Source organism: Pipra filicauda, unplaced genomic scaffold (genome assembly GCF_003945595.2).
Source record: "Pipra filicauda isolate LSUMZ 115617 unplaced genomic scaffold, ASM394559v2 scaffold20_size4479445_pilon, whole genome shotgun sequence".
Classification (NCBI taxonomy): domain Eukaryota; kingdom Metazoa; phylum Chordata; class Aves; order Passeriformes; family Pipridae; genus Pipra; species Pipra filicauda.
Window position 1 is genome coordinate 3,154,844 of NW_024104321.1, and position 20,472 is coordinate 3,175,315.

The 20,472-nt window shown below is 44.1% G+C and overlaps 3 protein-coding genes across 4 annotated transcripts in view; 2 read left to right on the top strand and 1 right to left on the bottom strand.

Moving 5' to 3' along the window:
- Nucleotides 1-727: 727 nt before the first annotated feature.
- Nucleotides 728-10,075, top strand: RBIS (ribosomal biogenesis factor). 2 transcript variants are annotated; one of them, XR_005563431.1, is made up of 4 exons: nucleotides 728-866; nucleotides 4,358-4,474; nucleotides 5,831-5,954; nucleotides 9,341-10,075. XR_005563431.1 is itself a non-coding variant. In XM_027736517.2 (3 exons), exons 1-3 carry the CDS (start codon nucleotides 747-749, stop codon nucleotides 5,897-5,899), a joined length of 306 nt encoding a protein of 101 aa, XP_027592318.1. In that variant the 5' UTR covers nucleotides 728-746; the 3' UTR covers nucleotides 5,900-6,740. The 2 variants fall into 2 exon arrangements, 1 of the variants encoding a protein (XP_027592318.1); XM_027736517.2 differs by lacking the exon at nucleotides 9,341-10,075 and having other exon boundaries at nucleotides 5,831-6,740.
- Nucleotides 5,956-20,089, bottom strand: E2F5 (E2F transcription factor 5). Its single transcript, XM_027736509.2, has 9 exons — nucleotides 19,786-20,089; nucleotides 14,040-14,149; nucleotides 13,661-13,822; nucleotides 12,329-12,372; nucleotides 10,575-10,639; nucleotides 9,389-9,653; nucleotides 8,491-8,691; nucleotides 8,009-8,053; nucleotides 5,956-6,690 (listed from the first exon to the last, which is right to left on the bottom strand). Exons 1-9 carry the CDS (start codon nucleotides 19,909-19,911, stop codon nucleotides 6,581-6,583), a joined length of 1,128 nt encoding a protein of 375 aa, XP_027592310.1. The 5' UTR covers nucleotides 19,912-20,089; the 3' UTR covers nucleotides 5,956-6,580.
- Nucleotides 20,060-20,472, top strand: part of SLC7A13 (solute carrier family 7 member 13) — a 33,298-nt gene continuing 32,885 nt past the window's right edge. The window contains exon 1 of the mRNA XM_039380977.1: nucleotides 20,060-20,467. The gene's annotated coding sequence lies outside the window, so the exon portion shown is untranslated. The remainder of the gene's footprint in view (nucleotides 20,468-20,472) is intronic.

Here is a 20,472-nt window from a genome sequence, read left to right on the forward strand (position 1 = left end):
GCCCGGGACTGCAGTGCCATCTCTCCAGGGCCCGCTCTAACAGAGGGAAGGTGCTTTCCCTCCGCCAGTCCCCGTCCCACTACAGCACGAGTTGTGCGAAGAGAAAAGATGGGAAAGTTGTTTCCACTCCTGGGGTCACCCCCGCTCCTCCCGAAAGTAAAGCGAAGTGCGCACTGCTGCATCCTCTCCCGCCTTACTCCCAGGGGAGCGAACCCAATTCCCTTTGGAACCGGCCGTAGAAAGATTCCACGTTTTCCCAAGCGGGGCCCGTGGAGGCAGGAAGGTGTCCCCACAACCCACTGGGCATTTATTCTTATATACCATCGCCCCGGGTGCTGCCCACGGGCACGTGCTTTGGGCAACGCGGTGCTCGGGACTCGGCGCTCAGCCGGCGGCGGGCGCGCCGCACGGAGCTCTCAGCCTTTCCGTGCTGAGAAACATGGCTGGGAAAGCGCGGGAGCGGCAGGCGGGGCCGGGACCAGGGCCGAGGACGGGGCCGTGCTGGGCCGGGAAAGGGCAGGGGAAGGGGCAGGTAAGGGACAGAGAAGGGGAAGGAATGGAACAGGGAAGTGGAAGGGACAGGGAAAAGGCACCGCCGCTCCCGCGGTGCCCGCCCGAGGCGGCGCTCGCCCCCTGGCGGCCGCGCACGGCGCTGCGCCCCCCGCTGGCAGCGCTGGGGGGATTGGCGGCTTTCCGACGTCACGCCCCGGGTGTGACGTCACCGCCCGCCCACCGGAGCCGCCGCCATGGCGAAGAGTCGCGGCGGGGCCGCCAAGGCCGGCAGCGTCTTCCGCATCGCCCGCAGTGGAGCCCTCAGGGCCAAGGCCAAGGGCAAGGCGAGGCCCGTCACCTCCGCGCTGAAGCAGGTGAGTGGCGCGGAGGTGCCGTCCCACCGCGGGGGGAGGGCCCGGTCCCGCTGCCTGAGGCCTCGGCCCCGCGGGATTTGCTCCTCTTAGGCCTCGCTGCGGGGCGGGGAAAGTTCTCGGGACTGATTAAATCGGGACTGATTAAATCGAGCTGTTTTAGGGACAGCGTGCGTCCGGGCAGAGTGGCAAAGCGCACGGTTTTCACCCTAAATCAGGTTTATATGTGGATGTCATAATCTGCAAAAAGAGAAGAGCAGGGAGTTTATCTGACTGATCTGCAGCATCTGCCAGAGAAGATTTCAAGTGGTTCTTCCTGACAGGTGTTATTTGGGAAATGTCTGATGGCATCTCGGCGTGTCCTAGAGAATGCGATGCTAAAGGGAGCATCAGCAGTTCAGTGAGTTCACGTTCACTGGGCCGTATTAGCAGCACGTCCTGCTCCTTTCCATCATGTTCCCAAGCCCAGCCCCAGGCTCTGGGCTCTGTTTCCACAGCTCTCCTTGATGCTAGCTCGGAAACTCATCACCTGCTAGGTGATTAAACTTGCTAAATCAGCAGCAAAAGCAATTAAAAATGCGGTTTGGATTTTTATGGGCTGGGTTGGTGAGTTGAACAAGCTTATTTATGAATGAGTGCAAAGAGAAACATTTTGGTGTGGGAGAACTAGAAAGGATGGAGCTTCTTCTGATCCAGTAGCTGTTTATTTGCCTCAACTGTCAAGTAAAACCGTGTCAGTGAGATGCAGTGAACAGATCTAGGAACACACACTGTTGTATGTTTTGCTCTTAATTCCTCTTTGACTTCTTCTTGCAGCTTAGATGGGCTGCAGATGCTCTGCAGATGCTTCTGTGAGTTAACACACTAAAGCAATGAAAAAGTAAAGAAGCAAAAATATTATTCTGTCATTTTCATGTCTGGAGAGGAGCACAGCCCAGAGGAGGGAGAGAGTGGGTCGCAGAGCTGGGAGCGATGCAGGGGAAGAGGGAATGGGGGGGTGTCTAAGAAAGAGTTTTCCTATTGGTAGCAGTGAGTCATTATATGGTATCTTCTCCTCAAACCCTGCCTCCAGCCTGAGATGCGTGTTCTGAGAGTTCAGCTGTCCCTCTAGGAAGGCGTCAGATAATAAAAGTAATAAAAGCAGAACGTTTAGTGGCCTAATGTTCCTGTTCGATGCAGTTTCAGTCTGCTGGACAAACAGAGCTAAACAGCTCTTAAGAAAGGCTGTTTCTGATTTCCTCCTGCGAACCAAAGCCACTTGACAAATTAATCTGGTGAACAGACAGGAATTTAACAAACTTTGGAAATAACAATTTCATGTTGTTGGCGTCGCATCTCCTCTTAGTCTAGAGTGTTCTGTATAACAAAGGGAGAAACAGGTTTAAAACCATATTCATGAAAAGTCAGGAGCTTATTAGGAGTAAAATTTTATTCTCTGTGTTTGAAGCTGTATTCTTTAATGCATGAAGCCTTTGGGCTTAATAGGATTTACTTATTATTAAGCAGTATAGGAAGACGCTCAGAAAAAAAATTGTTAAAATACATTTATTCTTTAATAGCTAAAATCCCATTATAACTATTCAGACAACTTTTGATGTAGATACCTATGCCAGCTATAGAGCCTCTTTCTATGGAGGAGTCCTGCCTGAGCAGCTGAGAAATTAGGTATTGAAACTGACTGGATCCTTTTAACACCCCTGTGAAGCTGGAAGATGGTGACAAGCCTTGATGGGAAGCCCAAGATCTTTGTCGATTGTGTTACCCACAGTCCCTCCTCCGATTGGATCTGGGTCCGTATTTCTACAGCCACTGTCCCAAGTTATTATGGATTAAAGTGCCAATCTGAGTAGGCCTGTTTTATCAGCCTCTTGCCACTGCTTTCTTAATACTGGTTCTCTTGGTCACTCAGAATAAATGGAATTATTGTTAATGTAAGCATGCTCTGAAGTTATGGAGGCTTTGAAAGCAAAATAAGTATGCATGGTTTGCTTCTGCCTGTGTAAAATGCTGAGAGGTGAATTACAGGGTTAGCCTTTAGCAACAGTAGGTATCCTGAAATTTGGGGTTGCCTGAAAACTTATGAGTGTGCTTCTGGAACATTTGCAATGTAAAAGGCCATTATCTTAGCTATGATCCGATTCCAGACATTGAAAGAAACAGGTGCTAGGGGTGAGACCAGCTGCTGTGGTGAAAGAGTTTATGCCCCCTTGCATCCACCTTGCTCCTCTACCATGGATAATTGCCTCCAAAGCATAGCACATGTCCATATTTTAGCTCTTCCCCTTTAAAAGCAAGCATCTTTGATTAAATAACTTATAAGGTAGACTTAGGCTAAAAGTGAGGCTGAGATGCCCAGAGATACACATCCTGGTCTGCTACAGCCATAGAGTTTCTTTAAAAAAATGTGGCAAAATCTGGTAGGAGTTGGCCAGACCAACAAGTAGGATGCAAGGTGTGATGTTGAAAGGCAAACTACTGGAAGAAATTCAAAATGGTAAAATCATTTGCAAATTGTATTGGGTTTGAGGGGCTACAGGGGTGATTTCTGTGAGGAGCTGCCAGAACCTTCCCTTGTGTCTGACAGAGCCAATGCCAGTCGGCTCCAGGACGGACCCACCGCTGGCCAAGGCCGAGCCCAGTAGGGACTGGCAGTGCCTGTGGGATAATGTAGTTAAGAAATGGGGGGGACACCTGCGCAACACCAGCAGCAGTCAGAACAGGGGAGTGGGAATTTGTAAGAGAAACAGCTCTGCAGACATCAAGGTCAGTGAAGAAGGGGTGGGAGGAGGTGCTTTAGATGTCAGAGCAGAGACTCCCTTGCAGCCTGTGGGGAAGACCATGGTGTGCCCCTGCAGCCCGTGGAGGTCCATGGTGGAGCAGAGATCCATTTGCAGCCCCCATGCTGGAGCAGGTGGGTGCCTGAAGAAGGCTGTGACCCTGTGGGAAGTCGCAGGCTCCTAGCAGGACCTGTGGGCCCATGGAGAGAGGAGCCCATGCTGGAGCAGGCTCCTGGCAGGACTTGGGACTCCACAGGGGACCTATGGTGGAGCAGTTTGTGAAGAACTGGAGCTTGTGGGAAGGACTCACACTGGACAAGGGCATGAAGGAGTGTCTCCCATAGGAGGGACCTCACGTTGGACCAAGGGCAGAGTGTGAGGAGTCCTCCCACTGAGGAGGAAAGAGCAGCAGAGACAATTTATATATAATATAGCAGGGCCTGTCTACAGCCTGGCTTTTGTTTTCTCTGTGTTCCGTTTCTGGATCATTGTGGGCTCCCATTCCAATAGAATAAGTTTAAGTACTTTCTCCCTTTTAAATTTATTAGTGCAGGACTAGGTGGCCTAATTAAGTAACAGATACACATACTGAAGAGCAATACTGGAAGACAGAAATATAATACTGTCTGCATAATACTTGAAGAAAAATGGTGCAATTTCACATGTCGGTGGAATTTTTGTTAAAAATACCAATATGTGTATTTTTTTCCCTCCCAGATAAACATTAAAAATGCTGAAAAAGTTAGTGCAATAAATAAAGCATTTGCTGAAGTTCAGAAAGAAGTGCAGCAGCTATCGAAAGGCACCTCAGCAGAACCTCAGAAGACTCAACAGGTAATTTCCCTTTGTAAAAATCTGAGGAGACTGAAAGGAATATGTGTGTTTTTAAAGCATTATATTCTGGCTTTAAGACTGGAGGCAATTTGTGCAGTTGCTTTAAAGCTATAAACCCAGTTTTATTAATTTCATTTGTGTGGTAATGCTGAAACCTGGTTAGCATGTTCAAATGCTATGTAACTACTAGAGAGAGAAGAGGGTGGGCAGCCAAGCTGAAGCACGCTTCCAAAACATAGTTTTAAATTATTCCAGCTGGTTTTAAATTATTTTTTTAAAGTTAGTCCCAGCTCTTTGATTTGAGACTTATGTCTCCCCATGAATAGACACTGAGAGGACGAACCTGGATGTTCCCAACCTGAAGCACCAGACAGGGCTTTGGAACAGACAGCTGTCTCTCTCTGTTCCTGATGCCTAGGCCTTCATGTTCCCTCATCAGAAGTACCAACACCTAAACCAGCAATTTCTGTACTAGAGGTTTTGCCTGCAGTGCTTAGGGTTCAAGACAGTGTTTCACTTGCCTTCCTTTGTTTAGTTTTTTATACAGGGCTACATGCAATCTTACACAAGAATTAATTTACAGAGTTTAATTCCTGACAAGTTCCTCCATATAAACTCTTTATGCTGACTCCTTCTGATGCTCTGGGCAGTTTTGGGGAGAGAGAAAGCAGAAGGCCAGAATGAGGTACAGATGAATCCATGCTGGCTGTCAGAAGGAGGAGCTGTTTGGAGATGTGGACATGAGTTCACTATTACTTCCTGTGCCTGATTTCTGTACTTCCTGATCAGATTTCTGTATGGCTGTGAGTGACGAAACAAGTGTCAAATACGTTAAGAAGAGGCTGAGGGAAAAATGAAACATAAGTGACAGTGCTGTCAGTACAGGATGAGGCTGAGCAAGGATTTCAAGGCAGTTGGTGCCAGTGGCCCTGTCCCTGCTGGCTTGTTATTTATTCCTCCAAGAATTCAGACTGTACTGCTGCTCCTGTGCTAGTAGGGCTGTACATGACAATGCCTAGTTTGATGACCCAGGCTGTAACAGTATTTTCTCCAAAGTTGTAAAAATGTCAAGAGCAGTTCTGAACTAAAAGGTGAGCTTGTCTCTGTGCCATGTATGTTGTTACTGGCATGACACTTTGTATTTCTCCTGCATAAAGCATTGTCAGCTTATCTGTTAAGTTTAGTGAATCCTGTAATCCCCCCAAATTATTGAAGTATGACTGCAAAATTAGCCTAAATTAAATATATAAAAGACAAACTAATCTTCTAGACAATGGGTATTTATTAGTTTGGGGTTTTTTCAAGCAGAGTAAAAACAAATTGCTTTCTACTTTAAACTGAAACTTTTTTTTTCAGGTTTCCACAAATCTGGAAGAGGAACCAGCAAATGTGGATGCTGCTACAAACCTATTATCTCAGTTGTAATGTAAAATGGACAATGAAGGGATTGCAAGAAATGAAAGATCACAAACACTGATGGGTTTGTTTGAAGAATTTTATTAAAAAAAATCTTGTTAATATACAAGTATTGGCACACTTTAATACAAACTACAAACAGACCTTTCCTGTCATCTAGGAAAGTGGAATGTCAGAAGTCAGTGTGAGAAACTTAAAGTGCTAAAACAGAAGGCACTTCACAAAATTGGTTCACTGAAACAATTTAGCATAACTCAAGGTGATACCCTTCACTTTTCAACTTGGCAGTGAAAGCTTCAAAACTGTTTGAAAGGTTAAAAAAGAATATACAAAGCTTCTTGGCAGTAAAGCTTCAAAGAAAACGCTGTTAACTGTGAGCAAGAAGCCTAATCATTTTTTAGAAAATGATCAAAGGCTAAAAAGTATTTTTGCTTTTCTTACTAAAGAAAACTTCAAATAATTGGATTACACAGAGAACACTTGGGTGAAAAAGTGCCAGAATTTTTGATAAGAGCCCTTTTTTCTTGTTCTCAAATTTGTTTTGTGAAGTAGTTAAAGGAAGCAAAAGGAAATATACTCCCAGAGTCAGTGAACTAAGAAGTTATACATTCATTATTCAAATACTTAGGTTATGAAGAAGTCTAGAATGTTATAGTTAGAGGTAGATAAGTAGTCTGGTTGACACAATATCTAATAATTTAGTATCTGCACATCAAAGAGATCACAGACTCCTTCATTATCATCCAGGTTAAAGTTGTAGTCATCTCCGGGAGTAGGAGAGAGTCGTAAGAGAGGAAAAACTGTAAAGCAGGAATAGTTTAGTTTAAATTAAAACACTTTTGGAATATCAGCCCTATCTCATCATTCAGTATGTTTGTCATCACCAGTACAAAGGTTAGTCTTCATAATTAAAATAGTCTTGATAATCTGAAAAGCACGCTAGGATGCATATTGTGAATATCTGTACTGCATTCAAACTAAGGCAGTAAGTGACCTATCTACCATTTTTTGCTTGGTGTTTTAACTGAGTTTGCTGAAATAGAGCGACAACTGTGGAATATGGGTTTAATTTCTCCTGCAGCCAAAGAGCTCCTGAGCAGCTTTTGAAAACTTTCATGAGAAAGCCATAATTTATATTCCTTTTTCTTGTTACAATATTGCATATATCTGCCTTCAAATAAGTCAGGAAGTTACTATTATCCCTATTTTACAGAGGGGAAATGAAGGCTAGCAGTTTTTCTGTGCACTGCATTTCAAGCATGGACTTGAAGCTGTCTTTGTGGCGGGAATGCAAGAAGAGAAGCCTCAGCTCTCATGCGGCACCGCAGGAACTCTAACATAGTGTAGATGAGCTGGGCATGCTGTACCTGCCCTAGAAGCGGAGGCTGTTTGCATTTTGACCATATATTGGCACATTCACAGAATCCCATCTTGTACCTCATATCTTACAATTACACATCTCTTTCTGCAGGAGCTGAGGCTGTCTGCTTGGAGGGCAGATATTAGCACAGGCTGCTTACAGAGCACAGGGCAAAAGGAACAACACCAGCTGAGCTCACCTCTTTGCCTGGCACCTCAGAGAGACTGAGCAGAGAGGCAGGAGCACATGAACTTAGCAGCTGTGGTTCAGTGCTGCACTCTTATGGCCACTGAGGTGCAACAGCAGAAATGGGTAACGTTTGTTCTATTAGTGTACCCGCAGCAAGCCACGTATCACTCTGCACACAGGCATGTAACTATGTTCTGAAATATTTATTTAAAGCACCTGCAGGAAGCCTGAGGCAGAAAAGAATTAAAACAGATTTTTTTTAAGTTTTTTTTTTTTTAAGGCAGCACACTAGTCATCAGCCTGTTCTTTATTTGTCCCTGAATTAAGGACTGGTGGGTTATTCATGCATGTAAGTGCTTGTTGGATTAAGGTTTTCATATTTTGACGGTTAAACTGTTGCAAGGAATAGAAAGGGGAGCAAAGACAAGAATGACAGAGGAGGCAATACAGGGAAAAGAAGTAGTTTCATACTGAGTCTTGTCATCAGATTTAACATATGCCTCCTAAGTGCTGTTCACACAAAACCCATGCTACACTTGTGATTATTAGAAAAGATGCTAAATACTTACCGTCAGAAGACATGAGTTCATCAATAATATCCCCACTGATATTTCCTGTGAAAGACAGGAGCACATGCTTTATATATGTGGGGGTTTTTTAATACGTGTTTATAGAAGTCAACACATATTATCTGCAGTAAAATACTGAACTGCAAAGAACAGTGTGGCTCATGCACTGTAGGAGCTGCAGACATAGCATGCCATGTACATGTAAAATATATTTATCTTTGTATCCCTCAGTTCCCCCCCCACACACTAGACTTCTTCCACTGATCTCTTATAACCCTAGAGCCATATACAACATGATGCTTACTTGGTGGCAGAGAAACTCATTTGCTCAAAATGAGTTTGCTACTGAGAGCTGGCTCAGTGGCTTCACCAGGAGATAAACAGAGGCCTGTCATTTTGCCTGTAACTCATTGGTAACTTGGTCACAAAGAAGGGCTCAGGAAACCAGTATAAACATTCAAACAGGAACTACTGCTCCCTACCTGTGGGCTCTTCCATCTTTGCAATGTCAAATGAGTTTGGCTTGAGAATACAGTTGACATCCAGAGGCAGCAAGCCCTGGTAGTCACTGGAGATGGCTGAGGCTTGGGCACCGTCTCCTGAAAGGCTGGGGTACAGCGCCAGCTCCGGAAGGTTGGAGTAGGGGGCTGCAGGGGCCGCGCTGTCCCGCTGCACGCTGCCATCTGCGGACAGAAAGGCATGTTATGGAGACATGGAACACAAAGCATCTGCACCCAGTTTTGTCTTTGGGAACATGGCCAGTGTCCGGGATCAGGTGCGAGGAGTCTCCCCCTTCCACAGGCACAAGTTAATTAGTTAATTAATTAAAAGATAATAAAGGTTAATCAGGACCCTCAGAAATGCAATTGTACCACTCACAGCATTTTCTCACATCTTTTCCTATTACCCTACCATTACTATGAAAAAAATACCTGATATTCAGGCAGTCTCTCACTCTGTGTGGAAGAAGGTAAATGACATTGTGGCACAAAAGCTGGAACTGATGCCTGTATTATCAGTCTCATTAAAAGGTACATGTTTCAAATAATATCCTCCATCAGAGGCTTGCAATTTTGCTCCATACTGCATTCTGGAGAAGCACCTCAGAATAAGCAACAGGATTACATCCCAAACCTGTTCAGTATAAGATGATAAGCTATGAGGGAAGAATGTGTTTCACCGGACAGAAGAGGAAGAGGGGTCTCTGTAACCTCCTGAGGGCTGTTAGTAAGCCCTTGGAGAAGTTTGTCAACAGACAGCTGCTATGCTGTGCAAATTCTTGAACTTTCCTTTGTCTATCACCTTTCCTAACAGTTTCTTCTTTCCCTCTAGCTGCCTTCCTCCCCACCCCGTTGGAGGTAGGAAAACCCCTGGATCCACCTGATCGTGTGTCCGCAGCTGGTGTTTGTGGTAACTCTCGTCCTTGGTTCAGGTCATGTTCTGGTGGATTTGGGGGAGCTGTAGTGGGTTTAAGTGGAGTCGCTGGAGCTGCAGGTTGAGATGAGGGCTGTGCAAGGTCATCGGGCGGAGGAACCGGAAACACCGTGGGCTTGGAGGAGCTTGATTCTTTATTTATAAGCAGCACATGGATAGGTCCTGAACTACTTTTAAGATTGATCTGGTATTTCTTCTGTCCATTCTGTCCCTGTAAAGGTGGTGTATTATGAAAGTTACTGTTCCTTGAGAACTCAACACTGTACAAGGTGATGAAGACTAAGTTCAGCTGTTTTGGTCCTTGACAAAAAAAAAAAAAAAAAAAAGCCCAACATCACAGCTGCTAACTTGGGTCCTGCAGAGAACCTTACCATTGCCTGAACTGATTTCGGCAGAGACGGACAAAGATAGTACCACTGATCAGCTTCATGGCTCTAGCTTGGCATGCTTTTACGATATTAGACTGTGCTTAGCCTCACTAAAAATAGCTTGTGAAACTTCTCAGGTGAATTTCAGCCTTCTACAAGCACAGTGGCTATCGTGCTTCATACAATGATCTCTCCCAACTATGTAAACGCTATTTAAAACTGAGCACTGCAACAACAAAAAAAAATAAAGATGGACAGAGGTAAATAATTTGGCCTCCTACTTTAATCTTACCCATTTAAGTCTTTTGGCTAAAGCGAGACTGCAGTCTGTTTCTCTATCTAGTCTACTACCATGAGACTAAATCTAAACTAAACCTACCACTGAATCTAAAAGGCTTTTTTGTAAAAGATCCGTTTTAACAATGTAAAGGAGAAACTTGACAGATAAAAGCCTCTATCCATGAATTCTCAAGGGAATTCATGACAATTATGCACAATTTGGAAAGTTGCAACATTTAAAAAAAAAAAGAAGAAGAAATGGTAAGAAAACCCCACTAATGTATCTTGGTTTTAATAGAAGACAGTTACCATAGGGGTGTACAAACCCCACTTTTTCCCATCTGGCCTCTCCCTTCTCAACCGAAACAATCCTAATCATTTCCCCCCTCCTCTTGCACATGGACAGAGATAAATCCTCCACTCTAAGATAGCTCTTTTCCACTGTTCCTCTAGAACACTTAGGTAAACAAGAAACCAGTACATACCATTTCAGGTGTAGGTACTTCTAACTGTGTACCACAAGGTGCTTGAATTGCTAGGAGCGTATCTCCTGGTTAAAAAGCAATTTTTAAATAAGTGTAAAGTGTGCATAGTTTTCCTAAGTCTTGCATGGTACCCCCTCAAATGAGAGATGGTAATATTCTAAGACAAAATACATAATTCAGCATATATGAACTTGTGCTAAGACTTGCATAGTACCTGTAAGATCCAAGTATATTGCATGATATAAATCACAGAATTCCAATACTTAGGTCATAGTTGCAAGAACCTGTTTATCTTTTAGTTTTATATGTAACATAAGGTGAAAATATTTAATTAATTTTTTCACAGAATCAAAGAATCATTTAGGTTGGAAAAGACCTCCAAGATCGAGTCCAACCTGTGACTGATCACCCTCTTGTCAACTAGACAAAGTGCCACGTCCAGTCATTTTTTGAACACTTCTAGGGATGGTGACTCTACCATCCCTGGGCAGTCTATTCCAATGCTTAACAACCCTACTATGAAGACATTCTGCCCGATGTCGAACCTGAACCCCCCCCTAATACAGCTTGAGGCTACGTCCTCTCATCCTATCACTTGTTGCCTGGGAGAAAAGGCCGACCCCCACCTTTCAGGTAGTTGTATGGAGTGATAAGGTCTCCCCCGAGCCTCGTTTTCTCCAGGCTAAAGCCCAGCTCCCTCAGCTGCTCCTCATATGACTTACTTCAGCTAAATCAGTTCTCTGGTCTAGCTCACTTTATGACTTTGACAAATGGTGCTACTACAAAGATTTAATAGAAGGAAGAAAAGGTATTATTGATCATCTTCAAAGCCAGCACTTCCAAGTATCTAAGCTCACGGCTTCCAAAGCACAACTGCGATATTAAGAGCTGGCTATCAAACTCACCTGTGGCTTACTATGCACATTAAAATGTGTTGGTTGAAGTCAGGGGATCACAATTACTTCCACAGAACTGGCACAACACTGCAGGTCACTTGCCTTTCCCCTTTGTCCATAACTGATTCGGAATAACACTTTTCTTTCTCTGCCTCCTAAAAGACACTTAGGTGAAGTACTATCTGAGTGCCATGCCAAGTGCCTCCATGTTTTGTAATGGCTAATTCTTTTTAGTTACAGCTCCTTTTTGTTAAACACTGCAGTAGTTTTCTAATCTTGCATTTTTATTAAAAAACAGCCTTCCTTGAGATGGTTCTAAGCCTAGCTGGAGGCTGAACAACAATCTTCCCTTGGGTGCCCTGGGATCGGGAAAGAATGTCAAGGGTAGTAACCTCTGCCAGCAATTCTTGGCAGTTTCTTCAAACCTGTACAGGAATCCTTTTGATTTAGCAGCTCCATCATTGAACTTTGTCTGCCTCCATTTATACAGCATCATCAGGAACTCTGACCACAACTGCCACCAGAGAAACTGTATGAAATTTGGATCTGTCTGGTTCATTTGGTGGGTTGGACCCACATGTCCTATCTCTGGTTCCATTAATGGCCTGAGGCAAGCTGCTGCAAAGTATGAATACCAAAAAAGGCATCCGAAACCAGGACTCCAGCTGAGCTTCTATTCAGTACAATCTGTAACTACAACTAGAAAATGCCGGAACTTGGTAGTCATGAACATTATGAGACATCAGTATTGAGTACTTCTAAATTCAAAATACTTGCAAGGAAAAAGCAAGTCATTTTTCAAGAGGAAGACCAGGAAATCCTTTGCTTTAGAAATACAGCCTAGCAGCAGCAACTTACCATTGAAGCAGTTGCAGATATCTTCATGGGTGACATATGAAAATGTAATGTATGTCAAGGAACATTTTTCTTGAAGCAACGTAGAACTGGTACGTGTTGCCCTTTAAAAGCAGTTTGTCCAAACTGAGTCTAAACTATAAAGTTACTATTGTTACTCAGAGGTGTAATCAAAGCATAATTTTTGTCTTTCAGAATGAATAGTTAAAAATAGAAGAGTTCTGTCTTTTAAAGAGAAAAACCTGTAGTCGCAAAGAAAATACAAAAAGAAAAAAAGTTGTGTAGCTTGCTTGAGAAGAGATCCTAACAGGGAGAACATGTAAAATCTTGTTCTGAAGAACACCACTTATCTCACTGACACTACAGAATTCAAGTATGTATCAGGACTTCCCGTAATCACATAAAACGACTGCTAGAGGGAACTTCAGAGTTCATCTCCCATCCCATTCCTCTGCCTCAAGGTAGGATCCACTGTTCAGACATTCCAGACAGATGTCTGCCTCCCCTCTTCTGGAAAACCTCCAGTGATGGGTAATTCACTACCTCCCTGGGAGGTCAATTCCAGTGCTAGCTCTCCCAAAGCAAAGTTTCTCCTAACATCTAACCTCAATCTCCTTTACTACAAAATCCATTTCACACAACCAGTTTCTGTATAGCAAGTCCCGTAATATTTAAATACTTATCACTGGTGCTACAGTGTCTATAAGAAGGGCACTTTCCTGCTCCCAGTCTCAGGTGTCTGTTTTGCCCAGTATCTTGCAAGATAGCTAAGCACATGCTTATGCAGCTAGAAATCTCTGTTCATGGGTTATCTAAACACAGGATTTTTTTTTCCCAGTTTCAAGCCCAACAAGTTTCAGGACACTGTCAACTCAATTTATCTTTGGGTGATAGCCTAATCTTTGCAGGAGAACGAAGCAACACAAAACAGATTCATGTAAAGCAGTGGTAACAAGGTATAAATTCAAGTGCTGGAAAACAGTATAGACTACCACAGAATACTCTGAGTTGGAAGGGACCTTCAAGGATCATTGAGTCCAATTCTTAAGTGAATGGGGGACATATAATTGAAGAAAGACACCAGGATTATACTACAGACTTAAAAATACATATATATGTGCTAAATTATTTTCATGTTACCAATCACAGTCACAGAATTTAAAAAGCCATGTAAATAAAATTTGTATCTTCTTTCTTTGAGAAAAACTTGAAAAAATATTTGCCTTACCTTTCTTCTGGATAAAAGAGACTACATTATGCTTTATCAATTACCTACACCTTAGCCGTTGCTTTAATTCTAGTTCCAAGAGGCACACAATTACTTTAAAAGGATATTGGTGGTTTGTAGAATCATCCATGACATTCTTGATACTTTGCTGAAGCCACAGTTTCTGCTGATCCAATTCTTTCTCTTTTATCTCTAGATCTTCAATTTCAGCTTCCAAATACCTCAGCCTGTCTATGACTTCTTTTGTATTGCAGCCAGCACCTACTCCTCTTAAAAAGGTAAAAGGGTTCATGAAACCACAAGTAAAAATCTAAAGCAAACAGGCAATGATAATTTCTTAAGTCTATTTTCAACATTTTTAAAATCTACTAACATTCAATATGAAGGAAATGAGCATTTGTGGTGTCATATCTAGTCAGAAGTGGCAAGAGGCAATTTTTGTTGCTCTTGAGCATATGAAAATTTTGCAGAATTGACATGGCTTACTTCCATTGAATGCTGTTTTTTGACTTCTTCTCAATGAGATCAATCCCCTCCAAAACATTGGTGATATCATAGATCCTTCTCTTCTGCCTCACAGCAAGCGTATCAGCAGCCTGTCAAGAGAACAAGTATCAGCAACTTGCATGCTGCAGGAAAAGACAGTTAAGCCACTCCCTTGGAAAAATGCCATGTAATGTCATTCTGAAGGGAGAAGATTCCACTCTTCAAGAGCCAGATATTCCACCACTAATTCTAAAGTTCAGCACCTGCAGGTAGTGCTGCAAACCACATGGAGTCGTCACTTTGCTGAAGGTCAGCAGGTCATCCCTGGACAGGAGGGTATATTCACATGGGTTGCCAAGACCATGTTTGGTATCTGGAGCATGTGCTGTTGAACTGCATGAAGGAGCTTGCAGTGCTCTTTCGGGAAGGTAGGAAAAAGTAGGGAAGGCAGACAGCAACACCCTGCAGTGGGCAAGCCTCTCGAGCCAAGGACATGCTAAGTTTACCATCCCTTTTGCTGACACAAAGTACTGAAGCTTTTGTTTGGCTTCAGCAGTACTGGGATACAAATCAACAGGGTTGTAATTTCACAAAGTGGCCGAAGGAGAGCTGCAGTACTTCAGGCCATCATTGTCCTCACACGAATCCACCTCACAGTGTACAAGGGCTCACTCAGTGTCACCCTGAGCACCACAAACAGCTCCACAGGCACCAGGACACTAGCACAGCTCACAGGGATGTCCCACTGACGCTCAGCTATCTGTACAGTGCGTCTGAGGGCTGTCACAGCTCACCTCTCAGAGCAAAGCAGAGCACCAGGAAGAGGAAACTCTGCTTCATGTCTTATCTCTCTCCATGGTGACTTTTATGCACCTGATGCAAAGAGTTAAGATAAAATAAGCAAACTTGAGCTACTCCTGCCTTCCACACCCTCAGCTCTTTGATGCTGAAAGGCAGGTCAAGTTCAAAGAACATTAGCTAAAAGGAGAGAAAGCAAAGAGGAGTCCGACTTTGTAGCTACTCAGGACACTTAGATACAACGATTACAAGGGATTATATGTATTAAAAAAATTAGAAGAATAATAAAGAGAAGGATAGGTGGCAAAGACTTCTGCATCCCAAATTAGAACTAATGGATAAGGTAAACTAATTTCCACTATAGGAAGATAATGATTTATTTCAGTTTTTCCAACAATCTATTAAATTAATGGTTTTTGTAAGCATGTATGTTTGAGAGACCACCACAAATCCATTTGCTTAGTAGTACGGTTTTTTTTCATTTTTCTACTTAAGTAAAATTGAAAGGACAAAATGAAAAAATGGAGATTATTTAAAAAAATACTCTTATAGCTATGAGATATAAACACTACTCCTTCTCCTTGACAGTGATGTACCCCACTAAACAGTGTTTCTACTGATACCCTTAGCAACATTTATCTTTCATATGGTCTTCTGCAACAGTCTGTTAAAATCTTTTCTTATCAAACAGAATACATGCAAATACATAAAAAGCGCACAGTTCAGTTCTCTCCAAAGAAACGGGCTCTTCAATCACTTGTATCAGCAGGTATGCACATGCTATCTTAACCTGCTATTTTTGCTGCATACATACACACTGCTTCCAAGGACTGCAAGAGAACCTTAAGAATCTAGACAGTGACAAAACTTATGCCATCTGTACAGTGTTTAATCAGCACCCCATGTATCTCACAGTCTTCAGAGGCACAATTTTTATAAGCTGTTTACATTATTCAGTGCAACGAATGAACAACATACACTTAAACAGCTGCTATTCAACTTTCTGCTCTCTTCCCATTGCTCTACATATTGACCGAGAACTTAGTCTACCGCTCCTAGTCTGAACAATGAAAAAACTGCTCTGCAGACAAATTTAATTGCCTCTTGAAATTTTCTCAAAGGCCTGTCTACAAAATGTAAATGCTTTATTAATCTTAATGTATTTTCAAGATGTGCTGGTAGTAAAAAATACCAATGTACATAAATTTGTAGCTATGATACCAAAGCTTAAGACTTTAAATAAAAGTCACTAATTTTGAGTACCCAATTCCAGATGTTTAAAAGCTGGAGTAACTGTTCTACTCTAAATGTTATTGCATTTTGTATGCCCAAAGCACAGCTTCATTAACACCAGAAGCAGAAATTTACCACTGCTGCAAACCAAGCTCCGGAACCCCAGGACAGGGGTTTATTTCATAGGAAAATGAAGGACACAGTTACATATGTATTTGGTGTGACTAGCCCTGTATATAATTCAATCACTGCTACAAAGTTCAACTACTTAAAACAAGAATTCCAACAAAGAAGCTAGGGCCAGTTCCCAAACTGGGAGGTTTAATCCAGCCATTCACTACCTTTCTGGTGCTCGTCTTGTAATCTAATGATCTTCTAAAAATTCAACGGGCTGTTTCAGAGATATTCTAAAAAGAATTGAAAAGTTCCTCTTTGACATTCTAGCAGTTATCAGTGCGACACCTTCTGGTAGGTACATGGGTCAGTCTTCCACACAAACCACCCACTAGTGACTTCAAAAATTAAGAGACAAATCTCCTGTTGTCAAAAATACTGTTAAAACACATCATTTCTCACCCTATGTAAAGAAAGAGACATCTACAACAGCCCTGCTAACATGGCTGGATGTAGCTTCCACATTCCTTCCTCTGAATCATTTGTATTTGGAGTTCCTTCATAAAATCTTTCTAATGTAAAACTGCTGAACTCTCGTAATTTCTCCTAGTATCTCCTCATACTTTGACTATGTATGTATTCAAGACAAACACTATATGAGTGTCTCACAGAGCTAGAAGAAAAACGTATAAGCACTGGGCTTCAGTGCTGTGTGCATTCAGCTTGTGCAACTCCTGGAATACAGAAAACACACTGCTCAGCACAGTTTCAGCTGCAGGCATGCACAGAGACACACAAAACCGTGCCCAGAAATAAAACCACCAGCCAGAAAAAAGGCAACTGAGAGTCTGTGCCCTCACACAGCTTTGCTCCCTGAGAACTGACAAAAGGCACCATGAATCATCAGCTGCAAATTTGCTGTGTTAACATCCGAAGAGCAGAAGAATTCGATAGAACACCGTAGCAGAGTGATTATTAAGGAGCTTAACAAAGTACTAGGCAGCAATGACTGCTTGCTCGCCAAGTGTCAAAGGAAAGAGGTCCTGCATCTACTGCACTGTGCCACTAGCAGATGACATTTTCTCCCCGAGAAGGCTAACAACAGTTTGGAGGGAGTTTTAAATTGGATGGTGTTCTTGTCAACCTGTAAGTATAAGTACTGAATATCATCGCATTCATAAAGGCTAAGGGAATGTAAAATCTAATGGACGGGCTATTTTTCTTCTGTGGAGTAGGGCAAGTGTAAGGAAGTTGTTATTTGCACCTGATCAATACACTTCTAAAAAGAAGTTCATCTTAGAATACCTGATGTTTTTGCACTGATGATCAGGAACACTACTTAACCATCATTATAGTAGGGATGGCATTCTGCCAGAAACAAAGCCCATTTAAGAAATCAAGGCAGAAGCAACTGTATGCTATGAACTGAAAGAATACATGATTTTTTGGGCTTCATTTCAGGTGGTTTATCCCTTATTCACTCATCTTGCTCTTTTTCTCTCTTCCCTGCAATTCATGGGTTGTTGCAGATAGGAACTTTGTTTTCTTTCTTTTCTGTCTCATCCCTTAATGTTTTAAGTTTAATCCCATAACTAGATTTTTTATACAGGGTTATTCAGTGACAGTTACATCATTATTCTAGAATAGCTGTTCGATTTTAAAGTAAACACTGTAAAATTCAAACTTCAAGTAAATTCTCACTTTCACTCCCACAATTTGTCAGATGTTACCAGAGAAGTGTCCAGCACTAAAACATTTCCAAAGTGTCCTCTTCCAGACCAGTAAGCTATATTTATAGATGTATTCAAAGATCACCAGAAAATGTCCCAGAAACAGATTTTCCTTCTCAATTGCTAAATCACAAAGCTGGAAACACATTTGTTTCCAAACTACATTTTCTTCCTAGTGCTGGTTTTGCTACAGAAAATACTAACCTGCAGCACATCAGATGGTCAGTACCCATCAGCAGGGAGACACCTGAGGGTGTTCACTGCACAAATCGTTTCTTGGAACACTCTGTTCCATTTCAAGACTGGCCTGTTGTTCTTCAGTTCCCTGAGCACACTGACATAACACACACATGCCTCCTGCTTTTCATTTTTCCTTAGATATGCAACTTATTTATGAGAAAACCACTTACAGAAATGTATGTTCTGACTCACTGTTTATGGAAGTACCAACAGTTTATGCACTGTAGTTCGTATTTACTTCCAACAAAGCAAATTCAGAAACCAGTCTCCAGTGGGCCTTGAGCAGAAATGTCTGTAACTGGTTGCAGCGCCACCAACCCATTCCCTCTGAGTAGGTACCTTTCTCACTAGAGAGAACCAGAAACACTATTCCATCCCGCTTCAGCCCAACTTCATCGTTCAAATCAATCCTCTTTTGCACTTTAAGGCCAAGCTTTTTGGCCCAATGTCTTACAAACTGAGTATGTTTTGTTTCTCAGACTGACCTGGAACATCTCTCAGCACATGACAGACAATAAAGTAAGCTGCACAACAATCCCTCCTGCAACAGAACGACCTCCTAGCACAAGCACCTGGCCAAGGCAGGCTGGTCCCCTGGCATCACTGGGAAGATGTTCCAGCTGCCGCGGCCCAAATGCTCTCATGCCTCAGAGGTGGCAGGCTGGCTGCAGAGGGGCATGATGATGATGATTTGCCACCTACCCTGCCAATTCAGCATCTTTCATACACATATAATAAAAAATACCACGGAGATGGTCTGATTTTCAACATGGTTTTCTCTTGCTAAGAGAACATCAAGGGGGTGGGTGAGAAACAGGTTTAAACAGCAATCCATACAGAGTCAGTGCAGAGAGCAATGTAGTGCAGTAAAAAAAAAAACACCACAGAATCATTAGGGTTGGAAGGGACTTCTGGAGATCATCTAGTCCAACCCCCAACAAGGGCCTAGAGCAGGTTACACAGGAATCCAGGCGGGTTTGGAATGTCTCCAGAGAGGGACACTCCACGACCTCCCTGGGCAGCCTGTTCCAGTGCTCTGCCACCTTCAGTGTGAACTTCTTTCTCACGTTGAGGTGAAGCTTCTTGTGTTTTAGTTCATGATCACTGCTCCTCATCCTGTCTGTGGGCACCACCGAAAAGAGTCTCACACCATCCTCTTGGTACCCTGCCTTTAAAATATTTCTATGCATTAATGAATTTGCTCTCAAGTCTTCTCCAGACTAAAAAGGCCCAGCTGCCGCAGTCTCTCCTGATAAGAGAGATGCTCCAGACCCTCAGCATCTTTGCGGCCCTCTGCTGGACCCTCTCCAGTAGCTCCTTCTCTTTCTTGAACTGAGGAGCCGAAAACTGGACACAGTGAATAAAAACACCCTCAATAAGTTATATTTAATGCACGGTACCCATTATACCCTACTGACAAAGAGCCGGGACGCGTATTTTAGCCGATCGCGGCGGCTGTCAGCCACCTCCGGGATCCCTCAGCCCGTCACTGGCCGGTGGAGGTCCCGGTGTGGAGGTCGCGGGCGGCCCGGCCCGGCCCCCGCGCTGCGCCGCCTGCCCCGCAGCACGGCGGGGCCGCGGCGCCGGCCGGACCCGGCGATGCCGCGGGCGCTTCCCCCCCGCCCTCGCACCGCTTTGAGGTCCAGCACGCCGTCCTTGGCCTCCTGCAGCAGCGACACGAACTTGGTGGTCAGCAGCCCCAGGCTCTTCTCATGGCGGCTGCTGCCGCCGCCCGCCGCCTCGGCCGCCGCGGCCATGCCGCCCGCGGGGCCACGTGTCGCCTCCGCCGCAACGGCCCGAGCGAGGAGCGCGGCCCCGGCCCAGCGCGGCGGCGGAGGGAGGGGCGGAACCGCAGGAAGTGACGCCGCCGCCGTTGCCGGGACAGCGGCGTGTTTGGGCCGCGGGGGGCGAGGGACGGGCCCGCTGCGGCCGGGGAACAGCGGCCGGGCCGGGCCGGGCCCCGCAGACAGAGAGCACACTGGGCTGGCACGGCCCGGGCCGGGTTTCGCTCAGGCTCCCCCAGGACGGGTGGCGCAGGCCCGGAGTCCGCCTCAGGACGGGACGGGGAGTCGGCGACCGGCCCGAGTGCCAGATGTGCCTGCCTGTCCCCGGCACGACAGCTCCGTGTCACTCATCTCACCGCTTGCATTGGATATAGCAGCGCTTAGGTTAATTGTAAACTGTGTTCTCACATCTCCCGAGGTCAAGGCACAGGACGCGCTGATGGTCTGGCGAGAGGCACAGGGAATTTCGGATGCTTAGTCAGTCCCTTGCACTCGTGTCTAAATACACTCGGCCTTAACCTTCCTGCAGGTACA

What these genes read in the sequence shown, in the direction of transcription:
- RBIS (XM_027736517.2), top strand. Translation starts at nt 747, where the DNA reads ATGGCGAAGAGTCGCGGCGGGGCCGCCAAGGCCGGCAGCGTCTTCCGC. An exon ending in TCACCTCCGCGCTGAAGCAG is followed by an intron (nt 867 to 4,357) that starts GTGAGTGGCGCG and finishes TTTCCCTCCCAG; the next exon opens with ATAAACATTAAAAATGCTGA. An exon ending in AACCTCAGAAGACTCAACAG is followed by an intron (nt 4,475 to 5,830) that starts GTAATTTCCCTT and finishes TTTTTTTTTCAG; the next exon opens with GTTTCCACAAATCTGGAAGA.
- E2F5 (XM_027736509.2), bottom strand. Translation starts at nt 19,911, where the DNA reads ATGGCCGCGGCGGCCGAGGCGGCGGGCGGCGGCAGCAGCCGCCATGAG. An exon ending in GATGATTCTACAAACCACCA is followed by an intron (nt 12,373 to 13,660) that starts ATATCCTTTTAA and finishes GACATACATTAC; the next exon opens with ATTTTCATATGTCACCCATG. An exon ending in AAGTACCTACACCTGAAATG is followed by an intron (nt 9,654 to 10,574) that starts GTATGTACTGGT and finishes CCACCTTTACAG; the next exon opens with GGACAGAATGGACAGAAGAA.